The sequence below is a fragment of the Bos mutus genome, chromosome 4 (assembly GCF_027580195.1).
Source record: "Bos mutus isolate GX-2022 chromosome 4, NWIPB_WYAK_1.1, whole genome shotgun sequence".
NCBI lineage: Eukaryota > Metazoa > Chordata > Mammalia > Artiodactyla > Bovidae > Bos > Bos mutus.
The window spans coordinates 26,289,693-26,313,005 of record NC_091620.1 but is presented as its reverse complement, the minus strand read 5'-3'; the positions used below and the strand labels follow the sequence as shown (position 1 = coordinate 26,313,005).

Sequence of the window (23,313 nt, the reverse complement as noted above, 5' to 3'; positions counted from 1 at the left end):
AACAGGAAGCTTTCCTGAACCCCTCCCTATCCTCCCAGACCTGCCCCTCAGCTCTCATGCTGCCCTGGGGCACATCTCTGGCTGCATTTATTACTACTACCCTCGTCTGTAACAGTGAATCTGAGGGTGGGCCTGCCCCACCAGACTGCGCTCCCTGACCTAGGAGGTCAAATACAGACAGGTGTGACCAACGAGTAAATGAGCAATTGAGTAGCCAGTGCAGGGCAAGGCAGCTTCACTCAACTGATCCCCCAGCTCTAGACTCATTCCAGATATTCGGCACATAGCGGTGGGTTGACCAGAGAAAACCCAACACACGTGGCCTGGCTCCAAATACGCCCATCCCCTACCTCTTGACTCAAAGGATGTCTGCCTCCTGGCTCCTCTTGTCCTTCTCTTCCCCCTCAAGACCCTTCCAGGGCCTCTCTTTCTGTAAGTCCATCTCCGTCCCTGTGATATTTTTACTCTCCTCTCAGTCCCGAGAGAGTTCCTTGAGGACAGAAACTGTATTTTATCAATCTCATGTTCTCAGCCTCTCCATGGCCACAGTTGATAAAGGCTGGTTGAATGAAGGTGTGTGTGATGAATGGGGTGCTCTCACAGCTCCCTCCCTTACCCGACAGACCCTTGAAGGCGAGATCCCTTCTCAAGTTCCCAGCCATTCATGGCCATTAAGGGCCAGCCCTGTGCCAGGCACCGAGCCAGGTGCTTCTACTCACATCCTTCCTCACTCTCTGCCTCCCCTCCCACCTCGCCCCAAGATGGGAGCATTTTCCTGCCAGGCTGCCGGCCTCTTCCTCCTCCTGCTGCCCTCCACCTGTGAGGGGATGTATTTATGGATATCCAGTCCCGCTGCTCTCCCTCAGTGGTAGCATGGCCTCGGCTGCTAAGCATGTAAGGACTCTACCTCACTTAATCCTAACAGCTCTATGAGACGGGCACATTATTACCTGAAGAGATAAAGGTCCTGAGAATTTTGGTGATGAGTCCCAAATCATACCTCTAAGTAGCAAGGCCGAGATTCATACCACTTAGGTTAAAATCCCGAGCCTATCACACATGTAACCACCAGACCAGACCATCCGGATGGCTCAAGTGCTCTCAACCCACAGATCAAATGCCAGATGCCAGGACGCCTGTTTGTTAGAAGGGAGGGGGAGCGAGTGGCCCCTTCTCCTTCAACATGTTCATCTCAGAGTTCACTCTCTCAGGAATGTGACTCCCGTCCATCTAGCTGCACAGGCCAGAAACCTGGAAATCACCTTGTCTATTTCCCCCCTCATATCTCCCCAAACATATCTAATACCAGTTCTATCCTCTTTGTCTCTAAATACTTCTTGGCTCCACCAGACTCTCACATTCCCCATTCCCACTCCCTGGGTTCTGCCCACCATCATCTCTTCCCACAACAGTTTCTCTTCCTTCAGTCCTGCCTGCTCACACAGCACAGGTCTCAACCTATCCCTAATACATAAAGTTGGCCGTATCATTTTCTTGCTTAAAATCCTTCAGTGGCTTCAGAATAACTCTGTCCTCAGGATAACTCCCAAATTCTTTTTCTTTCCTTGAAGGCACTTGTTTTCTCTAGTCCCTAAGTCTTCACACGTGCTGTTTCTCTTTCTAACAACACCCTCTTGTCCTCATCGCTACCAGCCTCATCCAGCTAGCGGCCTTCTTCGCGCGCCTCCTCTCCCTCATGGGTTAGTTACACCTGATGGGTGCTTTCACGTACGTTTCACATTTTAGCAATTGACACACTACTCACTAAAGAGTATCATCATTAACTTATCTATCCTTTTATTAATTGAGCAAATATGTACTAGTTGTTAACTACGTGCCATAGTTACATACATACACGATAAAGACTCGGACCTTACTCTGGAGAACAGAAACCGTCTCTCCTTTGGCGTCCAGACGTCTAACAGCAATTGCCTCACCTGGCCAAAGAACCAGCGAACTTACCTGCGCTAGTCGACTGTGCCGCGCGGACTTCTGGGAATCGTAGTCCCCGGGTTCAGGGCTCCCACTATGGCGCAGGCGTATTCTGAGTCAGGCGCTTTTGCTCCTAATGCGCATGTCCCAGGAGGCGGAGTGGTACAACTGCGCATGTCTAAAGCGTGGGGGTGCGGCCGAAAAGGCGGTGCGCTGCGAAGGCGGGGCTTCGGTGACACCCGGCGGTCGCTGAGGATCTCGGGTGGTCTGTGAGGATGGCGGGGAGGGGGAAGCTAATTGCGGTGATCGGAGACGAGGACACTGTGACTGGCTTCCTGCTGGGCGGCATAGGGGAGCTTAACAAGAACCGCCACCCTAATTTCCTGGTGGTGGAGAAGGATACTACCATCAATGAGATCGAAGACACTTTCCGGTAAGGTAGCCCGCGAGGCCTGAACTGGACCCTCTGCTGCCTGGTGGGAGCGCGGGGAGGGGAGGGGGCGGGGGGCGACACTGGCTGAAGTGTCAGACCCCGTCCTCGAGGGTCGGAGAAGTCGGTCCACCGGTTGGAGAGGAGGCCACTGCGGCCCAAGTTCCCTTTCGGGGCTCGGTGGGACCAGGGCTAGATCGGGTCCACAAAGGCCCCCCTCACATGACCGTGTGTCAGGAAAGAAGAGGAACCGCTCATGTAGGACGGGCACCGCCCTTTGGTCCAACCTGTCCCGCCAGAGCTGAACTTCCAGGGTGCCCAGGCCTGGAAAGGGCCACTCTCAGCTCCCGGTTCACCCGTAGAGCAGGCCCCGGTCATTGCAAGCGCTGGACTCTTCTGAGTTGACTCCTAAAGGAACCACTCACTCAGTGAACACCTGGGCAGTGGGCTCGGGCTTTCAAGTGTTTTATCTCCCTTAGAAGCTCACAATCATCATGTAAGATAGGGGTTATTCCCATTTACTGGTAAGAAAACTAAAGTTCAGAGAGGTTAAAGGCACACACTAAAGTCATACAATTCGGAAAAAGATGGAGCAAAGATTTGAACCCAGTCTCACCTTTTCTGCCTTTCTTAAGCCAGGGCCACACTCTGCTCCTTCAGCTCTCAGTCTGCTTTGGAATTTCCCATTGTCCTGAACTCAGCGGACAGAATATCAGGACTGTCCTACCTTCTACTGATACCTTGTGCTTCAAAGCTTCATTTCCTGTCCCGGATTAAAAGCAGTAGTTTCAAGCTGTGGGTGCAGGCATGTCCTTTAATCCAGGAGGTGACCTGGTGACTAGAGTTGAGAGCGCCAGCCCTTTGTTCTTTCCCACACCGCTTCTCTGGAGCCCCTATGCCAAGTGCCAGGAACAAACCTCTCCTGCCTGTTTTCCCCTAAACAGCCCAGCCCTGAGCTGCTGGCTGAGACTGGTTCCTTTTGCCTGGGGTATGATCAGCCCTGCCCCAGGAGGCTGATCTCTAAGCAGTCTGGTAAAGTGACTCAAGTTGTCATGAGAGAAGGACAAATTTTACTTCAAGATCTTTTCAAGTTTCCAACCAAAAGGGACCTCTGAAATCATCAAATCTAACCTGCCTTAGTGTCTGGTAAAGAATAACTACTCTGTAAACAGCTTTTATTTTTTAATAGTAAATAGTTTTTAGTGAGTAAATAAATTAATGAATGTGTGGGTGATCACAAGAAAGTAAGAGCCCAGTGCCAGGTTCCTTCTGTGTGGAAAGTATGATTCCTTCATTGCTGATTTTCCTCTTCCTATGCTCTGTTCCTGGCTCAGGCCAAACTTCCCCTCTGATCCACCCCCTGCCCTTATCAGCATAGACCATGAGTGGTCCGAACAATGCCTTCCCCCCTTAAAAATTTTTATGGGGACTTCCCTGGCGGTCCAGTGGTTAAGACTCTATGCTTCCACAGTAGGGGGCACGGATTCGATCTCTGTTTGGGATACTAAGATTCCATGTGCCACATAGTGTGGTACAAAAAAATTTTTTGTGTGTTTAGAAATTTAATCTGTTTCCTTTTGAAAAGTTAACATGTTCATGTAGTTTACAAATTAATCTTTAAAAGATCTACACATTGAGAAGTCACACTCTCAACCCCTCACCTCTTCTACTTCATTACTTCCTTCACCATGTATTTTTTTTCCATATCTTTCTGCTTTTTTCTTTATGCAGATACAAAGAGACTGGCATATATATATATATAGTCTTGTCCTCGCCCATCCTTACCTGAAGGCAGCATAAGGAACGCACCAGCACGCACCCTCATCTTATTAGCAGATCATTTGGGAGTCTTCCAGGCGGCAGGGGTGGGGGTGGAGTAGAAGCCATGCCCTTAGCTTTTGAATGAAATGGACTCTAAACAGAGTGGAGAGTTTAGTGTAGCACCTTTTTCTCTTGTCCACTGCGCTCTCTGGATTAAGCCCATTCCATCTGTGGCCACCAACTCGGAGTGGGCCGCCCTCGACTCCCTTCTCATTTCTCCCTCCAGGCAGTTTCTAAACCGGGATGACATCGGCATCATCCTTATCAACCAGTACATTGCAGAGATGGTGCGGCACGCCCTTGACGCCCACCAGCGCTCCATTCCGGCTGTACTGGAGATCCCGTCCAAGGAGCACCCGTATGATGCTGCCAAGGACTCCATCCTGCGCAGGGCCAGGGGCATGTTCACGGCTGAAGACCTGCGCTAGAGGACTCCCCTCCGCCTTGCGGCCTCTCCCTGGGCTTGCCATCAGCCCTTCTCTAAGATCTTAGCCTCTGAGTTCCAATTCCCTGCCCCTTCCCATTCTACTGAGAGGCACCAGAGCTGGGGTGCTTCCAGTTGCTGGGGCTCTGCCATTAAAATTAAGGCTGGTTGGGATACAGGAAACCTGAGTGTCTTCTCTCCACTGCCTCTTTCCTGTGCTGTCATTGTTGATGTTAAATTAAAATAACATTCTTGCTTCTCTCCAATCTGAGGCTGGGTGTTAGAAACGACATGTGTAGAAGGAGGCTTTTGTGGGGGGGAATTTGATTGGCAAGGCTGGAAAAGGTTTTGCCAAAGACCCAGGCCTAGAAGAGTTAGACCAGGAAGATTGTGCCAGCCCGGCCTTCTGAATTAAAGGCGACCGGCTCTGGCAGGAGGAACAGAAGCAGGCTTGCGTTCAGACCCCTGGTGCCCCTGCTTGAGTCTGTATTGGCTGGGAGGGGTCGGGACCTCAAGGGATGGAAGCAGGAACCACAGCAAACCTGGAAACCAGAGATACTTAGTTTGAGTCTGGCAAGAGGTTTGCAGGTCAAGGCCCTTAGCCAGTGGGCCCTGGCCTGAGGCTGCCCCAGCAAGCAAGGCAGGTGAAGCGTGCTGAGGGCATGGCCCTGTGTGAGGTGAGGCATGGTTGCCAAGTGACTGTCCCTGGGCAGCCACCTGCTGTCAGAGGGAGTCTGCTTGCTGTGCTCACCCCTTGGCAGCAGGCACCCCACGCCTGCTCCTTCCTCTGCCGCCATGTCTCGGCAACTCAGCATGGACACGGTGCGGCAGAACTTCTGGAAGGAGGAATACCTGAGGGAGAAGATGTTGCGCTGCGAGTGGCACCACAAGTACGGGTCCCTGGTGAAGGCCAAGCACAAGGCCAAGGCTGCAGCCCGCCTGCCGCTCAAGCTGCCAACCCTGCCCCCCAAAGCTCCACTCTCACCCCCGCCCGCCCCCAAAGCAGTTCCTTCCAGGGCTTCCAGCCCCGCCCTGGAGGCTCCTATTCAGTCAGAAATGTACCCAGTCCCGCCTGCCACCCGGGCCCTGCTATACGAAGGCATCTCCCACGACTTCCAGGGCTGCTACCGCTACCTCAGCACCCGAAAACTGGACATGCCAGAGAAACGCTACCTCTTCCCCATCACCACCAACTTCACATATGGCTGGCAGCTGGGTGAGCCCCAACCTCCCAGAAATTATCCACCTCACAGAAAACCTGCCATGAGCCACAGCACTCTTGGCACTAGACATACGAGACACATGGACACTCCTTTTGGGGGCGTCCATTCTAGTGGAGAAACATAAGAGCAAGAGAGGGCCAAGTTCCAGAATGAAACGGCATGATGGGCGAGGAGGCAGGGGCGTGTGGCGCTTTGGGATGGATTGTCAGGAAAGGCCTCAGGACCTAAAGGCCGAGTGAGCTAACTGACAAGGGGGAGGAGTTGGGTTTTATTCTAAGTTTAAGGGGAAGCCACAGCGAGTTTTAAGCAGGTGAATGATACTGATTTACTTAAAAAAAAAAATCACCCTGACTATTCTGTAGGTTGTGGCCTTTTCGGGGGTAAGAATAAACTGGCAGATGGTTGAGTTATCCTGGCAAGAAATGACGGTGGCTTGGACTAGAGTGATTAGCAGTTGAGCTGAAATCTATTCTCGATGTGTTTGGAGGAAGACTCAATGGAACTCACTGGTGGTTTGAATGACAGGAGAGAATGTAATGCCAACACGCAGGTGTTTGACTGAAGCAGCTACAGCAAGGGAGACTGGGGGTAGGGAGAGTGCTGGGGGGTGTGAAGGTCAGCGTTGCTATGTTGTGCTGGAGGTGTCGGTGATGTGGCCCTCTGGAGTGAGGTCAGAGCTGAGGTCAGAGCACAGTTCTGGGGGTTATCAGAATATAGGTACTCTTTAAAGCCTTGAGAGTGGGTGGGCTCACCCAGGTTGCTCCAGAGGCTGGATCACGCAGGGAGAAGGTGCGGGGTTGGGGGGAACAGTGATATGTAAGGACATGGTATTGGCAAGAAGGCTGTCCATCTGGATTGACTCATAGTCGTTAGTTGGGTGGGACAGGAGCGAAGGCAGTGGTGTAGTTTGAGCTGAAGAGTCAAGGTGTGGGACAGAGAATATGCCAGGGAGTGTCATGGGTTTGCTGCCTGATGAGAGTTCCTTTGCTGTCTGTGGTCATGAATTTCAAGTGAGACTACTCAGTCAGGTGTTTTCTCCAGTTCCTGCACAGAAAAGGTGGATGATTGAGGATAAACAGTTGAAATTTGGCCTTAACAAAAAATCCCCCCAGGGCCCAAGGATTTGCCCCAGGATTTCCTCTCCCTAAAGGGAGAGGAAAGGAACAATTTCCAAATGAAAGCAGAAGGTAGAAAGAAGCCCTGTCTGCCCCAGAGAAGTCCAGCTCTGTCTGTCCTTGTAGCAAGCACGGCTGGGAGTCCCACCACCGTCCTCTGTGAAGGATTCTGAGGCTGGGGGAGGTGCTGGCACACAGCTGACTGGCATTTGGCCATCACTGCTGACCCGGGTGGGCAGCCAGCCAGCTCCCTGTTTCCCTGTAACTCCCGCTTCTCAGAAGCATTTCTTTTTATTTCTGCACACTTACAAAGTGGATACAACACAGGCAGACTCCTAGGGCTATGCAGGCAGGGCTCCTGTGCTCTGCCGGTTCTTTTCCCAGGAAGCCACTCCTGGCCTCTGACATCTTTTCCCAGGCCCCCCATTGAAGCAAGAACTGGTCTCCTGCAAGATGTGCCGCATTGAATCTTTCTTCCGCAAGAATGGGACCTTCTCGCTACTGGATCCCCGGGATTTGGCCCTCTGACCTCGAGCAGGGCAGAGGGCTTAGGGGAGGGAAAAAGAAATAACACACCTCCTGGTAGGGCGAAGCTGCATGTGTGTCTGTGTCTGGCTCTCCCAGGCGCTGAGGCTGCGTTCTGGGCCTTTCTGAAACTCCCTCTGACCTGCAGGTTGCCTTCTTGCTTTTCCCTTAACCCCCCATCTCTTTAATCATCTCCTTGAGGATTCATCAGAGACTTGGAGGGGCCTCGGAAGGGTGAGCGATGCTCGTCAGGTTCCGCGGCGCCGAGGGGCCACAGTAGCTGCTGGAAGTTCTGGGTGTTCCTGGGGAAGAGTGGACTTTCATACCAGATGTCAGGAAAAAGTGACCGCCACCACTCCACAAGCCTCCCCGCCCGTCCCCTCACCTGGCCCCGAGGGCTCGCAGCCGCCCGGTCCTTTCCCGGTGCGTTTGCTCCAGCTGTTCCCGCACGGCGCGTCGTCGCCCTGCCGCGTCCTCCTGAGGCGGGACGGAACGCTGAGCGCCCGCCGGTGCCTCCCGGCCCCCCGGGCTCGAAGCGGCCAGCAGAGGGCAGCACCCTCTGTGCTCTGGAGGGTCGGCCCACTCCGCAGGTGTTATCGCAAGTGCGGGATAGAGGCCAGTCAAAGCGATCCAGGTCGCGCCCAGCTTGGCCACCGGCCCCCGCCCCTGCAGGGTCGTTGTGGCCCCACCGCCTTCTCCTAGGGGTCTTGCCTGTGGTGGGAGCTGAGCTGGGCTCGGTGGGGGTTCCAAGGGGTGCACCCGGCAATGGCGGTTCCTGGCGATGCGGAGGCGCTCCAGGACCTGCAGGAGGCGACTGTCAGCGGCCCAGAGGCCGCCCCTCTGGGCCCCGCCCGCCTGGCCCGGCCGCGCACCCGGAGCCGCTGCTGCTCGCGGTCCCGCTGCCGCCGGCGCCTGGCCTCGCGGTTCAGCTCCAGCAGCCGCTGCAGAGCCGACGCCTGCTGCGCGGCGCTCACGCTCGCCGACGCCCGGTCTCTGCTCAGGGGCTCGGGCCAGGCGGTCTTCGAGGTTCTGGGGGCCTCCGCAGCACCCCTCGGTCTCCCGAAGGCGCCCGGAAGCCCCGTGGAGCCGCCCAGCTCCTGCTCCGCGGGGCCAGGGCTTCCTCCTGGGCCCTGAAGCGAGTGTGGATCGCTCAGCGGGCCCAGGTGCCCTGGGAGAGCAGCGGGCCGTTCCCGCTGCCCGGAGCCCCCAGTGCATGGGGCCGATAGCATCACCGCTCCTGGGCCTGGGAGCAGTGGCCGGGTCGGGGGCCCAGCGAGCGGAAGCGGAGCCCGCAACCCTTCCCGGAGGGGCCCCTGCGCTCCCAGGGCCGGTGCGCTGTTTCCTCTCAGGCCGTCGGTCTTAACCTGCATCAGCTGGGTGGTCCTTCCCCCGGGCCCTGGGCCCGCCCTTCCCCCAGGCTGCCCCATCCGTTCCCCCAGGGACCTGCGGAAGTCCCCCGGGGAGCCGCTTTTCTCCCGGGGCCCCTCTCCCCGAGCCGCTTCCCAGGCAGGTGGGATACAGTCTCTGCCCTCGGGAGACTGGAGGATCTTCTCTTCCCAACCCCGGGGAGAATCTGCCCTCGGCTCTGGGAGGGCCTCCTTTCTCCCGCATTTGAGGCGACTTTCGCTTTGACCTTGAGGCGCCCCTCTGTGCTCACCCTGGAGGCCCTCACACCTTTGACCTTGAGACACCTCTTCCATCAGAGCCTGAGTAGCCTCCCCGCTTGGATTCTGGTTTGTCTTCTCTCTCTTACCCTGACCCTGAGGGTCCCCCTCTCTCTGATTGTGAGGAATCTCAATCCTTAGCAGTTTCTTCTGTTCTGCTCTCTCCTGGCCCAAGCTCCAGCCCAGCCCCTCCAGGGGATCTTGGGGTTCTGGCAGGCCTGGGGAGGGGAGGCCTGGGGGCCCTGGGGCTCCCTGAGCCAGCTTTTTCTCCTGTAGGCTTCCGGATGATAGTTGATGGGGCCTCTGGGGCATGGGCTCTGCTTGGCTCCCCTCTGGCTTCTGGGCCAGGTCCTAGGAAGGAAGAACACTTTGTCCCAGGTTTGTGAGGGAATCCTCCCTCCAGGGCCACTTCCCCCAGCAGAGCCTGGAGGCCCCAGGGCCCCAGTGGGCCTTACTTCCATTAGGCCCCTGCCCTGACTCCTGAATTTGTAAAGCCCATGTTGTGCTGTGCTGTGCTTAGTCACTCAGTCATGTCTGACTCTGCAACCTCCTGGACTATATAGCCTGGGAAGCCCCAAACCCATGTTATGTAGTTTAAAAGGTGCTTTAACGACGGCCCCTTCTTCCACCTGGCTGTGGGCTTCCCACCCCAGCAGTCTCCTCCCAGGCAGACCCCACCTCTGCTATCCCCCATCTGAGAGGGGTCTTGCCCAGGCAACTTCACCCTTTCACCTTGAACTCTGAGTTTCCTGGTTCTCCAGGGCTACTGCTGGTGGTAGCGTTCAGCTCTTGGAAGCAACCTGAAGGAGAAAGACAGATGTCTGCTCATGTCTCAGCCCCTCACACGCACACCCCTGAACTGGAACCAGGAAGCCCAGGGAGTCCCCAGCAGGTGAAGGGACTGAACCCAGTGGTGTTGGTAGGGTACCCTGAGGGCTGGCATTGGAACTGCACGGCCTTCGCAGCTCACCATCCCACCTTTATTTACACAGCCAGCTGTGTGTCTGCTTGTCAGGTTTGCCTGCCAACAGCTGACCCCATCTTCCTCACCCTCCCAGCCAAGGACCACCTTGGAGGAACCTACACACCGTCTTCCTCAAAACTGCCAGAGGCAGCCCAGGAGCAGGAAGGGACAGCCTGCCAGGGTTACCAGTCCCTCTTAAGGACACCCCTACTTTGTTCTTGTGTCAAAGACACAAAGTCCTGTCCAGCCCCACAATAGGTGCCTGACTTTTCTATTGTTAAGGATAATCCTCTTTAGCTCTTTCTTGGTTTCTGGAAGGCAAAATCAAATGAAATTCAAGAAGTGGAATTTTAGGCCAGAGGCTAGTCTAAAAACTGCAAGTCTTTATAATTAACAAAAGGAATCTAAAAAAAGAGATGAAATGTTGCTGCTCCTTTGCAGCTGTGAAGGAAGGAGCATCGTTTTGCATTCATAAAACCACTTAAAAGAATCTGATTTCATAAGGTCTTAAATTGAGAACTCTCACAAGAAATGCCATCTTTATGCAACATGAATGTGTGAATATTCATAACAGTAACCAAATGGGAATGTTCTCTGTGAAAACAAATCTGTCTTTGGAAGAGTTTTGAACAAAGACATCTGGTAAGAGTCCCAAGCCTTCAGAAATTATTGCCATGAACTGTGAAAATAACCTCCAACCCCGTCCCTCTGTAATTCTGATCCGTTGTCTTACTGGATCATTTATTTCACTGGTTATAATGATGTAATAGATATCTTCCGCCGATGTAGTCCCAAGAGATAATATACTTGTAAAATTTCTGTCAATCAGAAAATAATCATTTGTACTTTCCTTCTTTTGCCCATACACGATGTCACAATTAAAAAGCTTGTGACTTTGCTAGGCTTATTATTTAACCAATCATTTGAGAGCCTGTTTCATTTAAATGAACAGACCCAGGGCTCACAGCATCCATCCTGATGAATTCTAATCACCTGCTTATTGTCACACTCTCTCACTAGGCTGTGATCTCCTCAGAGATGAGGACAAGTGACTAGCCAAGTCTGTTTTGTGCCCTGTATCTCCCCAGTGCCTGGCATGAGGGTGGCAGCTTGGAGCTGCCATTTTGTTCTGTCCCCGCTGGAGGACAGGGAGGACAGACAGCCATTCCCAGCACTCTCTCCTCTGAGCCCCAGCTTAGCTTCAGGATCATCCTGGACACAGGGCCTGAGATGGCTGGCACCAATCAGGTGGAGTTGGCATAGAAAAGAAAACCTGGGGCTTCCCAGGTGGCTCAGTGGTAAAGAATCCTCTTGCCAAGGCAGGAGCCGCGGGTTCAATCCCTGAGCTGGGAAGACTGCACAGGTGGTGGAGCAACCAAGCCTGTGCGCCACCACTATTGAGCCTGTGCTCTAGGGCCTGGGAGCAGCAAGTACGGAGCCCAAGTGCCGCAACCCCTGAAGCCTGTGCTCTGAAACAAGAGAAGCCTCTGCAATGAGAAGCCTGAACCTCAGCTGAGAGTAACCTCTGCTTGCTGCAACTAGAGAAAAGCCTGTGCAGCAATGAAGACCCAGCACAGCCAAACATACATACATAAATCAAATTATTTTTTAAAACAGAAAACCTACTTTTTGTCCCTGGTTGCCCCGGAAGCCCCACAAAAAGGTATGAAAGGAAGAATCAGTGAGGATGAACCAGAATCCTGGGACTTGGGGTGATGGCTTTCCAGCTTGCCCCAATCTAAGCTCAGCATCCATGTCACTGAATTTAACCCAGGGGCTTCTGTTCTCCTGGCTGCCAACCCCTCCTGTCAAAGTACCAGATGTGGGCCCTTCCTCAGGCAAGCCAGGGCTCTCCTGCCTTGGGTCTGCATCCAGGCTGGCTTCCCTCAGATCCGCGGCTGATGGTGGGTCCGCTGCCCGCCCCCTGCAGGAGTGCAAGGACTGCCTCAGGCACCTCTTGCTTCTGGTTCTGCTACGTGGGGGGTTGGGGGGGGGGTGTAGGACTCCCCACCCACAGCAGGCTGCAGGAGTCTTCCCACCCCATCATCCAAACTCAGTCCATGGCAGCCTCCCCTCCCCCTCGTCTGCACCCAGCACTGGATGCCGGGAGCTGTAACTTGAGGTTATCCTTTCCAGGGACTGTGGGGCAACCACGTGGGTTCAACTGAGTAAAAGCCCCAGGAGGAGTTAGGGGCATGAGGAGGGGCAGGGTTCTGGAGGGCGACAGGGCAAAGGGTCCTGGGTTTGGTCACTTTGTGTGGCAACATGGAGTGGACGGAATTCCATGGAGACTTACCCCTCCAGGAGCTGATGGTTCTGGCTCAGGGAGTCTTCAGTCTGGGGCAGTGGGCACAGCCTGGAATTCTGGAAGGACTGGGGGGTGCCCCAGCCCACATGGCATCATCCCCCAGTGTGGTAGGGAGCCTCTAAAACAGCCCCCAGGGATCCATCTCCTGGCTTCTGTGCCCTTGTGTGACCCCTCCCCTTTCCCTCCAAGTCAAGGAGCTTGGAGACGGATCCCTCCTACCCACTCCAACCTTCAGATGAGACTGTAGCCCTGGCCAAAAATGGTTGCTGGACGCTTCCCCAGTAGTCATGACTAACACCTACTCCTGCTACAGCTACTAACCTGCCCAAAGGGCCTCAGGCAGCGGGGTGCCGAGCCAGGACTGGGAGGCACATCCTGGTTCCAGTCACCACAGCACCATCCTTCCCGGGGTGGCGGGCCAGGGGGAGGGCCACCAGCCCTGGAGGGAGGGACCCGGGGCTGGGGCTACTCGGAGTCCCATCTCAGGGGCACCTGGGCAGCAGCACCTCTGTCTCTGGGCCCCATCAGCCCTGCTTTCCTCTCTCATTGCTGTTGCTGCTGCTGCTGCTAAGTTGCTCAGTCGTGTCCGACTCTGTGCGACCCCAGAGACGGCAGCCCACCAGGCTCCGCTGTCCCTGGGATTCTCCAGGCAAGGACACTGGAGTGGGTTGCCATTTCCTTCTCTAATGCATAAAAGTGAAAAGTAAAAGGGAAGTCGCTCAGTCATGTCCGACTCTTAGCGACCCCATGGACTGCAGCCCACTAGACTTCTCCATCCATGGGATTTTCCAGGCAAGAGTACTGGAGTGGGGTGCCATTGCCTTCTCCATCTCTCACTGCAGCCATGGCTAAAGGCATGGAGTCACCATGCAGTTGATTGGGCTAGGACAGTTCATTACGGAACAGTAACAGGCTGGAATGGTCCTGTATGTCCAGCAGGGTGCTAAACCTCTACACAGATGAGTTCATGGGCCTCCCAGCAGCCCTCTGAAAAGAGCTCTTATCTTCCCCATCCTGTAGCTGAGGAAGGAAACAGGCTTCCGGTCCACAGGAAGCATCAGAGCAGAGATTTGAACCCAAAGCCTATGTTCCTCCCACTTCTCTACCACTACAAGTGCCCCAGTGTCTCACTGACCCCCCCCAGCTCTCAGCTGAGCCCCAGCTCACCCCACTTGACAGCCGCTCAGAGTTGTCATTGGTCTTGCTGTGGGGCTTGCTGTGCTGGTTCTGTGCATGCTGGACCTGGGCCCTCAGACCACAGAACTGGGCCCAGGGTGGCCAGAAGAGGCCCAGCCCTGCCCCAGTCAGCAACTCCAAATCCCACAGGAGCTGCAGGAAGGCGGGATGCCGGGACGTGAGGGGGCACTCGCCCCGCCCTCTGCCTCACCCCCTGGCTGGTCAGCCCCTACCTGCTCCTGGGCCCGCCGGCTCCGCTCCATCTGCAGCAGCACGGTGGGCAGTTCCAGGACCGAGGGGCAGGCTCGGCCCTCTTGCACCTGGGAAGGCAAGGTGGAATCAGACCCCATGGAGACCTGCCCTCTCAGAGATGGTGCCCTGTGGCCCTCACCTGCCGCAGGGCAGCCTGGAGCTGGTCTAGGCCTGCAGGGCACCGGAAGAGGTGCTGGTACAGGGCCAAGGCCTGCCTGGGGCTACAAGGGAGCCCTAGGTTCCCCAGGGTGGCTGCCTGCTCCATGGAATTGGGGGCCTAGGAGGGTGTCCCCCACCCTACTCCCTGCTGCTCCTGGAGAAGAGAAGGACCAGGAGCTGGGGACAGGGGGAAGAAGGAGACAAAGGCTCCTGAGCTCAGTAATGCAGGGCCCTGACATCTGAGCCAGGCCTGGGCCTCAGCCAAGTCTCATAGAGACGCTGGCCTGACTTGGATCCAGGTTTCTTGGCCACGTGGGTGGCAGTGTGGGGTGAGGACTGTGACTCTGACAGAGAGAGGTGTGTGTGGGTGCTCGTTTGCAGCCCCGCGTGAACATCTGCTTTGTGTATACAGTTGATGCTTAAACAACACAGGGGTTAGCGGCCCCGACCCTTACTGCAGTCAAAAATCCATATATAACTTACAATCCGCCCTCTATATCTGAGGATTCAACCTATCGGGGATGGTGGAGTACTGTAGTATTTACCACTGAAAAAAACTGTGAGTATCAGTGCATCTGTGTAGTTCAAACTCATGTTGTTCAAATGTCAACTATATATATGGAGTCCCGAGAGGCATGAGTAAGTCATATACTGGATAGTTGTCTCCGAGGGGCAGCAAGGGAAAAGGTTAGCCATGTCATCTTTGATCAGAAGGGTGATCAGCACAGCGAAAGCCCCAGTGGCCATTGGTCCCCACAGGCTGTGTTAGTCGACAGGACCATTTACATTTCAGGACACCTAGGCATGGACCCTGCAAGTGGACAACTTGTGCCAGGAGGGGTGGCAGAAGAGACTAAACAGGCTCTTACAAACATGGGTGAAATTCTGAAAGCAGCAAGCTGCAACTTCACAAATGTGGTAAAAACAACTGTTTTTCTGGCTGACATAAATGACTTCAATACTGTCAATGACATCTACAAACAATATTTCCAGAGTAGCTTTCCTGCTTGAGCTGCTTACCAGGTTGCTGCTTTGCCCAAAGGAGACTGTGTTGAGATTAAAGCAATAGCTGTGCAAGGACCTCTCACAATAGCATGACTCTAAGTGGGCCCAGTGTTCTTTAGTCTGGAATTTTAATAATATTTTTTAACTAATAGCTTAATGTTTGCTGGAAAGTGTAAGGTTGAAATACTATGAAAATACCATATAATAAGGGGAGCTGAACATGAATTGAAGATTAATGATGAGTCTAGTTACCAATATTATAAATTACACTTCTATAACACTTGTATTGTGTGGGAAAACAGACATACCTTACTTAACTCAGAAAAATAAAAGTAGAAGGAAATAACATGCAGGAAAGATGAGTTACTATTCCCGCGGAACAAGAATCAGCACACCTAATTCAATTAAACTCTTAATTTAATGATGTGAAGTATTTTGTTATGTCAAATATGTGATTCTGCTTTTACTTGAGTAAAATTAAAGTTTGAATGGTAGAGGTAAAGGAGAAGAAACTGGACCAAATTTTATAGAGATAATATTTTTCTAATGGAAATAAAGTAGCTTGTAGATTTAAAAAAATAAAAATTGTATATATGAAGCTTGCAACTGCATTATAGATGTGATATATACCCAATACTTTGGCCACCTGATGCGGAGAGCCAACTCATTGGTAAAGACCCTGATGTTGGGAAAGATTGAAGGCAGGAGGAGAAGGAGACAACAGAAGATGAGACGGTTGGATGGCATCACCAACTCAATGGACATAAGTTTGAGCAAACTCTGGGAGATGGGGAAGGATAGGGAAGCCTTGTGTACTGTGGTCCATGGGGTCGCAAAGAGTCAGACACGACTTAGCGACTGAACAACAACATGCCCAGACAGGCAGCAGCTCCCAACAGCTTACTGCATGCCAGGACACAAGATGCTGCTGTGGACGTGTGATCCTTTCTTGAAGCAACTCTATGAAGCAACTGGAATCATCTTCATCCCCATTCCACAGATAAGAAGATCAGGCCCCAGAGAGTAAGCTGCCCTAACTAACACAGGGCACTGTCTCCCTCATCTGGAGACACAGCCCAAGAAACAGGCTCCAGGAAAATGTGGTCCCAAGTGTGAACTGTAACGCACTTCCCTAGTGCTTGCTCCAAACCATCCGTGGTCATTCTGTTTATTCCCCGCAACACAGGGGATAAATGGGTGAGGACACTGCGTAAGTTACGACAAGGGGGGAGAAAGGGCATATGAGACGGTCTGTCATCTTCCCCTGCTGTCAGGAGTATCCTGGCCTGCCTGAGTCTTGGAACAGCTCCCTGAAAGGGGCCCTAGCAGAAGCGGGCTGAACAAGCAGGCACGGGGTCTCAGTTCAGCTGGCTCTCCCTTCAACCCTGTTGGAATACTGGGGGCCCCACCAAGAGAACTGAGTCCCCCAACCCCAATTGTTTAGCTAAGATCCCTAAAACACCAAGATCACACAGCTGATAGGTGGCAGAGAGAATTAAGAGTTCTCTTCGAAAAGAGACTTTTCTTGTCAAAAAAGACTTTTTTTTTTTCAATTTCAGACTCCCAAGTTCTTTTCCCTATAAGGATGTCTTTGAAAGTTGCACGCATGTCCCCTTCCCACATGTCCATCAGGGGTGGGTGTAGCTGCGAACACACACGGGGTGCGTGCGTGGATTTATCTGGGCTTCTGAGGGTCTGTGTGTGTAGTCCCTCATGGGTCTGCATGTCATCACATACATACTGTTTTCCCGTTCCTCACCCCAGGCGCGGGGTCCCTGTGTCACCAGATCTTAGAGTGGCCCACAGGGTGCCTGAGCTCTCAATATCCCCAAAACCACGAGGAAAGGGGATGCGATGTGGGGACTGAGTCCCTTCTCCGGGCTCCTCAGCCCCTGCACAATTGCACAAGGATCCACAGAAGCCCCCGCAGAGGGGCCACAGGCTGTGCCTACGACATGTAAGCACAGGGTTGGGATGGGACTCCTGGGTCCTCCTCCTGCCCACGGCAGGGTTTCCCAGGCAGCCCAGGGTGTGGCAGGCAGGGCAGCCCAGGGATGCAGGCTCAGGGAGTGTGTACGGTCTGGGTCTGAGTCCCCACAGCTGCCACCACCCCAATTCTTGGACACTGACCTCTGGAACCCACATTGCAAACAGCTCCCCCACCACCCCAGCACCAGGAGGAAGCACAAATACACACAAGGAAACCTTAGGGTGGACCCTGAGTTTACTGTTTCCGATGCAACACAGCTGGGGTCTTTGTGGGAGCCACGCCCAGGCTCCCAGCACCCAGGTCGGGCGGGAGGTGCTCGCCAAAAGGAGACTTCATGTCCGGATGAGTCCTGGTCAGTGTCGTCCGGGCTCAGGTTGGCCCCTGAAGCTCCTGGCTGGGGTTGCGCAGAGTGCTGGGCAGCTGGTCCCCAGTGAGCAGGACAGAGGGGCAGGCCTCGGGTGAGATACAGTGGGCCTCGTGCTCCACCAGGCCCGCTGGGCACTGGCAGCCGGGGATGCAGGGCCGCACGCAGTGGGCTGCCAGCTCCCCCCGGGGGACGTGCTTGTTGAAGCAGGTGCGGGGACAGGGTGGGCCACACTCATCAAACACGAAGCCGCGGTCCAGGGGACAGCCCACCGCTGCGGGCAGAGTGGAAGGAGGAATCACCATCCAGTCCCCAGGCTCCCCACCCAACCCCGTAACCCTCCCTGAACCTTTCCTGTCCAGACTTGAGCCCTCCGTGTCACCCTCTCCCCAGCTTGCACTGGGCACTACTCCCTCACCGCAGAGTGTGGGGCCCCGCCAGGCTGGTGTCACCCCTGCCTGGCGACAGTGGCTAGCATAGGCTTCCAGGGCGTCACAGAGGCAGGCGTCAGAGGAGGAACCGGGCCCGCAAGCACAGAGGTCATACACGCAGGCGGCAAAGAAGGGGTCTGGTGGCACCACAGCATGGCAGCGGCTGAACGGGGCGGACTTCAGCACCGCACACCGGGCGTTGGCCTCACGCCTGGCACGGTACCCTGCTGCCCGGCATGGATCCACCTCACGGCCCTTGGAACAGGGCCGACCAGGTCCTGGGCCCTCTGGGACCTAGAAGGGGAAGGCGGCCTTGATCAGGTCAGCGGCCTGGCAGCTGACCTTTGTGTGCTATGTTCTTCCAAGAGCTTTGCACCAAATGTTTTGTTGTAGTCTCAAAAACTTCCTTACAAGAACAGCAAAGAAAGCATCAGCTACTTTTCCTTTCCCCCTTTTTACAGATTGTCAAATCAAGGCCCAGAGCAGTTAAGTGTCTTGTCCGAGACTTAGAGTCAGTGAGTGATGAAGCAGGCCTTGGGGATTCAGTTGATGAGATCCCTTCCAACAGGCGCCCCCCCCACCCCAGCACTGTAACAGGCAAGAAGACCCCAAACCTTCCTGAAAGCCCCAAAGCCCAACCCCTCCTTTCCTTACCAGAGGGCTGCTCTGAGACTCAGGCTCAACTGTGCCTCCCCCAACCTCTCACTTCTGTGCAACTCACCTGCCAGCTATTCCCAAATGCAGCCTCAGTGGACCGGAGCAGTTCCTCAGGGTCCCGCAGGTCATCCTGGGCAAAGCCATTGAAGTTGCCGCAGAGCCCACACATGTGGCCCCGGTAGGAGCCAGGCACTCTCACCTCCACCTGGGACCGCCCATCCCACAGCACCTGTGCAGAGAGGTGGGGACTGGAGAGCAGGAAAGCCAGGGGCCCCAGGAAGCCCAGGGCCCGTCTCTGTGGTGTGTCAGCATGCCCCCTGCAGGAGGGGAGGAGAAAGGACAGGTGGAGTGCCTCAGGAAAGGGAGGCTTGCTCTGGCCAAGGCCAGGAAGACACCTGCGGTGTCAGCCCTGGGCAAACACAGAAGACGTGAAGAGGTGAACACAGCTCCCTCAGGAGGGCACCTTCTCCCGTCATCATCCCTGAGCTAGGCTTCCCCGTGAAATGCAACCCACTTCCAGAGATTCACTCCCTCACGGGCATTCAGGCCTTACAGAGGACAAAGCACAAATAGAGTCTGTATCCTAAGTTTTCGTGTGTGCTAAGTTGCTTCAGTCATGTCTGACTTTGTGTGACCCCCATGGACTATAGCCCACCAGGCTCCTCTGTCCATGGGATTTTCTAGGCAAGAATACTGGAGTGGGTTGCTATACCCTCCTCCAGGAGATCTTCCCAACTCAGGGATCAAACCTGCGCCTTTTAGGTTTCCTGCATTGGCGGGCACGTTCTTTACCACTAGTGTCAACTGGGAAGCCCCATCCTAAGTGTAGATAAGCCATATTTTGTATACTTACAAATGTGCTTGTGGCTGGAGGCAAGGGAGTGAATTACTTTTTGACATGGGAACTGGAATCTCTGAAACCATCTAGGACAGGGTAGTTGACATTGCCCCCCGCTTCCCCCACTTGAGGGATGGGAAAGCTGAAGCCCAGAGGACTGGCTTCCCTGGTGGCTCAGTTGGTAAAGTGTCTGTCTGCAATGTGGGAGACCTGGGTTCGATCCCTGGGTAGGGAAGATCCCCTAGAGAAGGAAATGGCAACCCATTCCAGTATTCTTGCCTGGAAAATTCCACGGATGGAGGAGCCTGGTAGGCTACAGTCCATGGGATCACAAAGAGTCCGACACGACTGAGCAACTTCACTCACTCACTCAGAGGACTGGCTTAAGGTAATGGCCTAAGAGCCCCAGCACATCGGTGGCTGGAAACCAGGCTCAGAACTCCTTTCATCACACCTGGAGTTCTCTAGCCCTGATTCCTCTTCCCCCTAGAATCCCGCAGAACTCTCTCAGCTCCTTGGCCCCATGGCCTGGCAGGTAGTTGGTATTACCCCTCCTACAGAACAGGCGCCCCCTGCCCCGCACTGGCCCCGGCCGCACCTGGAGCCCTGGCTGGGAGTGCAGCACCACCGTGCGTCCCCGAAGCTCTACATAGAACAGCGGTTCCTGCAGGAAGGGCAAGGCCACAGGGCGCCCGTCCACCTGGAGAAGGGACGTGGGAGGAGGACCGAGGTCGGGACAGAGAAGGGGACAGCGCTGACCGACCGGCCCCCGGATCCTTGGCTCTACTGACCGTGACCGCCCTGTCCTGCAGCAGCCGCACGGCCACGTCTCCCAGCAGCACAGCCACTTCCTGGGTCCAGGACACGCCGCTCCGGCCCCGGTCATCGTTGGTCACGTGCACGCTGCAGGTGGGAGGCAGGGTGCAGGGGTCAGCAGGGCCGGGTGTGGGAGGCGGGCAGGGAGAAAGGCAGAGGGAGCGGCGCACCTGAAGTCCCCGCCACGGCAGTCCTTGGCCAGCACGTAGCTACAGCTGCCCTGGAAGTGCAGCAGGCGGCCGTCGAAGGTGCGGTAATGAGGGTCTCCGAAGGCCATGCAGGAAGCGGGCCGGGGCAGGCAGCGAGGACAGCAGCTGCCGGGACTCAGGGCGGGGGCCTCGTCCTGGCCTCCGCCCCGCACACGGTCAGACACGCCGCGCTCCCGGCCGGGCCCCGCGCTGAGCCTCCCCGGAGGACCGAGCATCTCCGGGGAGGCTCCCTGGCTCCCGAGCTCCTGCTGGCGGAGGTCAGGACGCCACCTCGTGGCCATGTCAGACACTGCACGACCCGGGCGAGCCCGGTCTCCTACTTCCCCGGTGCTCCAGGTGGGCCGCGCCACGTGCTCACCCATCCCACCGCCCCAGACCCTGGCACTCACGGGCCCACAGGAGAGCGGCGGGCAGCGCTGGCTCTGGCAGCGCACGGTGCCTGCCATGCAGGAGCAGTTGGTGCAGGCGTCCACGTCCCAGCGCTCCCCGGAGGCCACCTGCCGGCCCTGGTGCGCGCACGACGGGGCAGGGGCTGAGGGGACGGGAAGTGGCGAGAGTCAGATGCCCGTCCCTCACGTTGGGTCTCGCTCCGCGCCCCCGACCCCCAGCCCCATGGCCCTGGCCCGCACCTTGGCACCTCTCACAGCACCTGCCAGCCTCCCGCACCTTCGCCCAGCCGCGAGGGCAGGTGAGCGCCTGGCACTCCTCCAGGCGGCACTCCACATGGCCCCGCTGAGGACAAACGTCATTGCTCTAGGGACTTCCGGTAGGGTTTGGAGTCCCTGACCTCACACTTCTGCATCAGGGACTGGGCAAGCAACCCTTTTCCTATAAGGGCACCCACTTCAGGTAGGGGGTGAAATCACCTTCAGCTGCTTGCCCTCACACAGGGGTACCTCTGCCCTCTCACCCAGAGGGGGCGCCTTTTTCGAATTACCTTGAAGACCCCATGTTCTCTGGTCCAGTGTCCTGAGGCCCTTCACTTTTGCCTGTAAGGTTCTCCACCCCCCACCCCCTTCCCCCAGCTCACACGGCAGGTGCACGTGACACAGGCGTTGCTAGGGTCCCTCCAGCTCTCTCCATCCGCCGCTGTCCGGCCCGCAGCCTCCACCACACAGTCTGAGGACAAAGAAATGGGGACGGGGAAGCACTGTCATTCTGGCTGCATGAGCTCACCATTTCTTCAGCTCACCCTGAAGGCCCAGGGCAGGACGGTGCCCACCCCATCCAATTAGTACCCTCAGGGTGTTAATTTCTTCAACCAGCAGCACCATGGCCAACTAAATGGCAGACCTTACGCCAGCGCCCAGGATATCCAGAGCGTCCAGGATACTGAAAGAGCCAGAGGCTGGGACTTTCTCTGGTCTGACTGCCAGCTCAGCAGTGCGATGCCCTGCTAAGTGGGCCTGGGGTCCCTGAGCCCCCTGACAAGCCTCTGGCCGGCCCTGGAGAATCCAGGCTCCATTCCCTGCCTCCCTCCACGTCACGGGTCCCTCCTCTAACAAACAGCCCTCCGTTTCTATAAAAGAACAAAGCCTGCATTCGGAGTGCACACCCCAGGTTGCCCACTTGGCCCATAGACCACGCCTCCTATCTCCCTCCCGGCTCATGTCCTGAGGATGCAGAGCAAAACTGGGCACGAACCCTGGCACATGGGGCAGCAGCTCCCAGGGGGTATGTAGCGTTCAGGCAGGGGACAGCTGAGCTCAGGACAGGCCCGGTGAATGCAGAGCCAAGTCAGGTCCTATGGAAGGGCATAGGAACAGCACAGGAAGAAACCGCAGGGAAGGCGCAGGGGCTAGGTGGAATGTGACATTCAGGATAAGTGGGTGAATGTTGCTGGGGTGATTGGGAAGCCTGGAGGTGCTAAAGAGAGGAGTCACAGCAACAGAGGAGGAAAAAGAGGGGGCTGGAGGAGTCCCCAAGGAAAGAGGGCTCACCTGGCACTGGCAGCTGTAGCAGGGGTCTGGTGGGGTCAACTCAGACCCCAGCAGGTGCTCTGTGCAGTGGCTCAGCGCCTCTGTGAAGACAAGAATGCAGTATGGGAGATGCTGGGGGAGCAGGGACGAAAGCCCCATTGACCGCCTGCCCCCTTACTGTGCCCCAGGATTTCTTGAGCCCAGGATATACTTATAGCCCTGACACCATCACTCCAGGGAAGATAAATCCTTTTTCCTTTTGTTTCAGCCAAGAAAAGTTTGGACTTTTGACAAGGAACTCTGCTAGGATGGGGGGCCTGGAAAAAAGTGTGGCTTCCTCAGCCTGAGGTCGCTAAGGACCATGGGGCTGCCTGGCCTGCCCCTCCCACTTCTGATCATTTTGTCTGGAAGGAAGCGCAATGAGCCAGGTACCCCAGGTCCAATCCTGGCTCCAGCACTCAGAGCCTGTGCCATTTTTGGCAAATTAATCAATTTCTCTGAACTTCAATTTCTTCATCTGTAAAATTCCTTGTCACTGGGTAACTGTGAGAATTAAATGTGAAACTGTTTATTAAAAGCACCAAGTACAGTGCGTGGCATACAGTAGGTGCTTAATAAGAATGGAAATAGTGACAGACTTTAAATTTTCTTAGGTTCCAAAATCACTGCGGATGGTGACTGCAGCCATGAAATTAAAAGATGCTTGCTCCTTGGAAGAAAAGCTATGACCAACCTAGACAGCATATTAAAAAGCAGAGGTATTACTTTGCCAACAAAGGTCTATCTAGTCAAAGCTAGGTTTTTTCCAGTAGTCATGTGTGGATGCAAGAGTTGGACTATAAAGAAGGCCGAGCACCTTAAAGGCTGATGCTTTTGAACTGTGGTGTTGGAGAAGACTGTTGAGAGTCCCTTGGGCTGCAAGGAGATCCAACCAGTCCATCCTAAAGGAGATCAGTCCTGGGTGTTCACTGGAAGGACACATTAATAAAGACCCTGACTCATTAATAAAGACCCTGATGCTGGGAAAGATTGATGGCAGAAGGAGAAGGGGATGACAGAGAACGAGATGGTTGATTGGCATCACTGACTTG

The 23,313-nt window shown here is 55.2% G+C and overlaps 4 protein-coding genes and 1 pseudogene across 7 annotated transcripts in view; 3 read left to right on the top strand and 2 right to left on the bottom strand.

Moving 5' to 3' along the window:
* Positions 1 to 2,133: 2,133 nt before the first annotated feature.
* ATP6V1F (ATPase H+ transporting V1 subunit F) lies at positions 2,134 to 4,790 on the top strand. The gene is made up of 2 exons (XM_005905258.3): positions 2,134 to 2,365; positions 4,410 to 4,790. The coding sequence occupies exons 1-2, from the start codon at positions 2,208 to 2,210 to the stop codon at positions 4,609 to 4,611; spliced, it is 360 nt and encodes a 119-aa protein (XP_005905320.1). The 5' UTR covers positions 2,134 to 2,207; the 3' UTR covers positions 4,612 to 4,790.
* Positions 4,791 to 4,999: 209 nt separating this feature from the next.
* SPMIP1 (sperm microtubule inner protein 1) lies at positions 5,000 to 7,548 on the top strand. The gene is made up of 2 exons (XM_014481296.2): positions 5,000 to 5,823; positions 7,364 to 7,548. The coding sequence occupies exons 1-2, from the start codon at positions 5,403 to 5,405 to the stop codon at positions 7,471 to 7,473; spliced, it is 531 nt and encodes a 176-aa protein (XP_014336782.2). The 5' UTR covers positions 5,000 to 5,402; the 3' UTR covers positions 7,474 to 7,548.
* On the bottom strand, positions 6,797 to 11,288 carry LOC138987602 (uncharacterized). The gene is made up of 2 exons (XM_070369262.1): positions 7,856 to 11,288; positions 6,797 to 7,772 (listed from the first exon to the last, which is right to left on the bottom strand). Exons 1-2 carry the CDS (start codon positions 8,683 to 8,685, stop codon positions 7,655 to 7,657), a joined length of 948 nt encoding a protein of 315 aa, XP_070225363.1. The 5' UTR covers positions 8,686 to 11,288; the 3' UTR covers positions 6,797 to 7,654.
* A 3,399-nt stretch (positions 11,289 to 14,687) lies between these two features.
* LOC102272981 (2-iminobutanoate/2-iminopropanoate deaminase pseudogene) lies at positions 14,688 to 15,091 on the top strand (annotated as a pseudogene).
* Positions 15,092 to 17,204: 2,113 nt separating this feature from the next.
* The window catches only part of KCP (kielin cysteine rich BMP regulator), a 29,655-nt gene continuing 23,546 nt past the window's right edge, over positions 17,205 to 23,313 (bottom strand). For 2 of the 4 annotated variants that reach the window (XR_011463961.1, XR_011463960.1), the window contains one exon: positions 22,244 to 22,323. Coding sequence is in view for 2 of the 4 variants with exons in the window: in XM_070369257.1 (XP_070225358.1) it covers positions 17,358 to 17,626; positions 17,771 to 18,077; positions 18,505 to 18,669; positions 19,877 to 19,978; positions 20,070 to 20,181; positions 20,265 to 20,437; positions 20,693 to 20,835; positions 20,933 to 21,035; positions 21,334 to 21,422; positions 21,948 to 22,047; positions 22,244 to 22,323 (1,643 nt within the window). In the remaining 2 variants the exon portion in view is untranslated. Of the gene's footprint in view, positions 17,627 to 17,770; positions 18,078 to 18,504; positions 18,670 to 19,876; positions 19,979 to 20,069; positions 20,182 to 20,264; positions 20,438 to 20,692; positions 20,836 to 20,932; positions 21,036 to 21,333; positions 21,423 to 21,947; positions 22,048 to 22,243; positions 22,324 to 23,313 lie in introns of those variants that run through there. The other 2 variants (XM_070369257.1, XM_070369258.1) reach the window with 2 other exon arrangements.

What these genes read in the sequence shown, in the direction of transcription:
- SPMIP1 (XM_014481296.2), top strand. Translation starts at nt 5,403, where the DNA reads ATGTCTCGGCAACTCAGCATGGACACGGTGCGGCAGAACTTCTGGAAG. An exon ending in CACATATGGCTGGCAGCTGG is followed by an intron (nt 5,824 to 7,363) that starts GTGAGCCCCAAC and finishes ATCTTTTCCCAG; the next exon opens with GCCCCCCATTGAAGCAAGAA.
- ATP6V1F (XM_005905258.3), top strand. Translation starts at nt 2,208, where the DNA reads ATGGCGGGGAGGGGGAAGCTAATTGCGGTGATCGGAGACGAGGACACT. An exon ending in GAGATCGAAGACACTTTCCG is followed by an intron (nt 2,366 to 4,409) that starts GTAAGGTAGCCC and finishes TTCTCCCTCCAG; the next exon opens with GCAGTTTCTAAACCGGGATG.
- LOC138987602 (XM_070369262.1), bottom strand. Translation starts at nt 8,685, where the DNA reads ATGCACTGGGGGCTCCGGGCAGCGGGAACGGCCCGCTGCTCTCCCAGG. An exon ending in CTGCGAGCCCTCGGGGCCAG is followed by an intron (nt 7,773 to 7,855) that starts GTGAGGGGACGG and finishes ACTCTTCCCCAG; the next exon opens with GAACACCCAGAACTTCCAGC.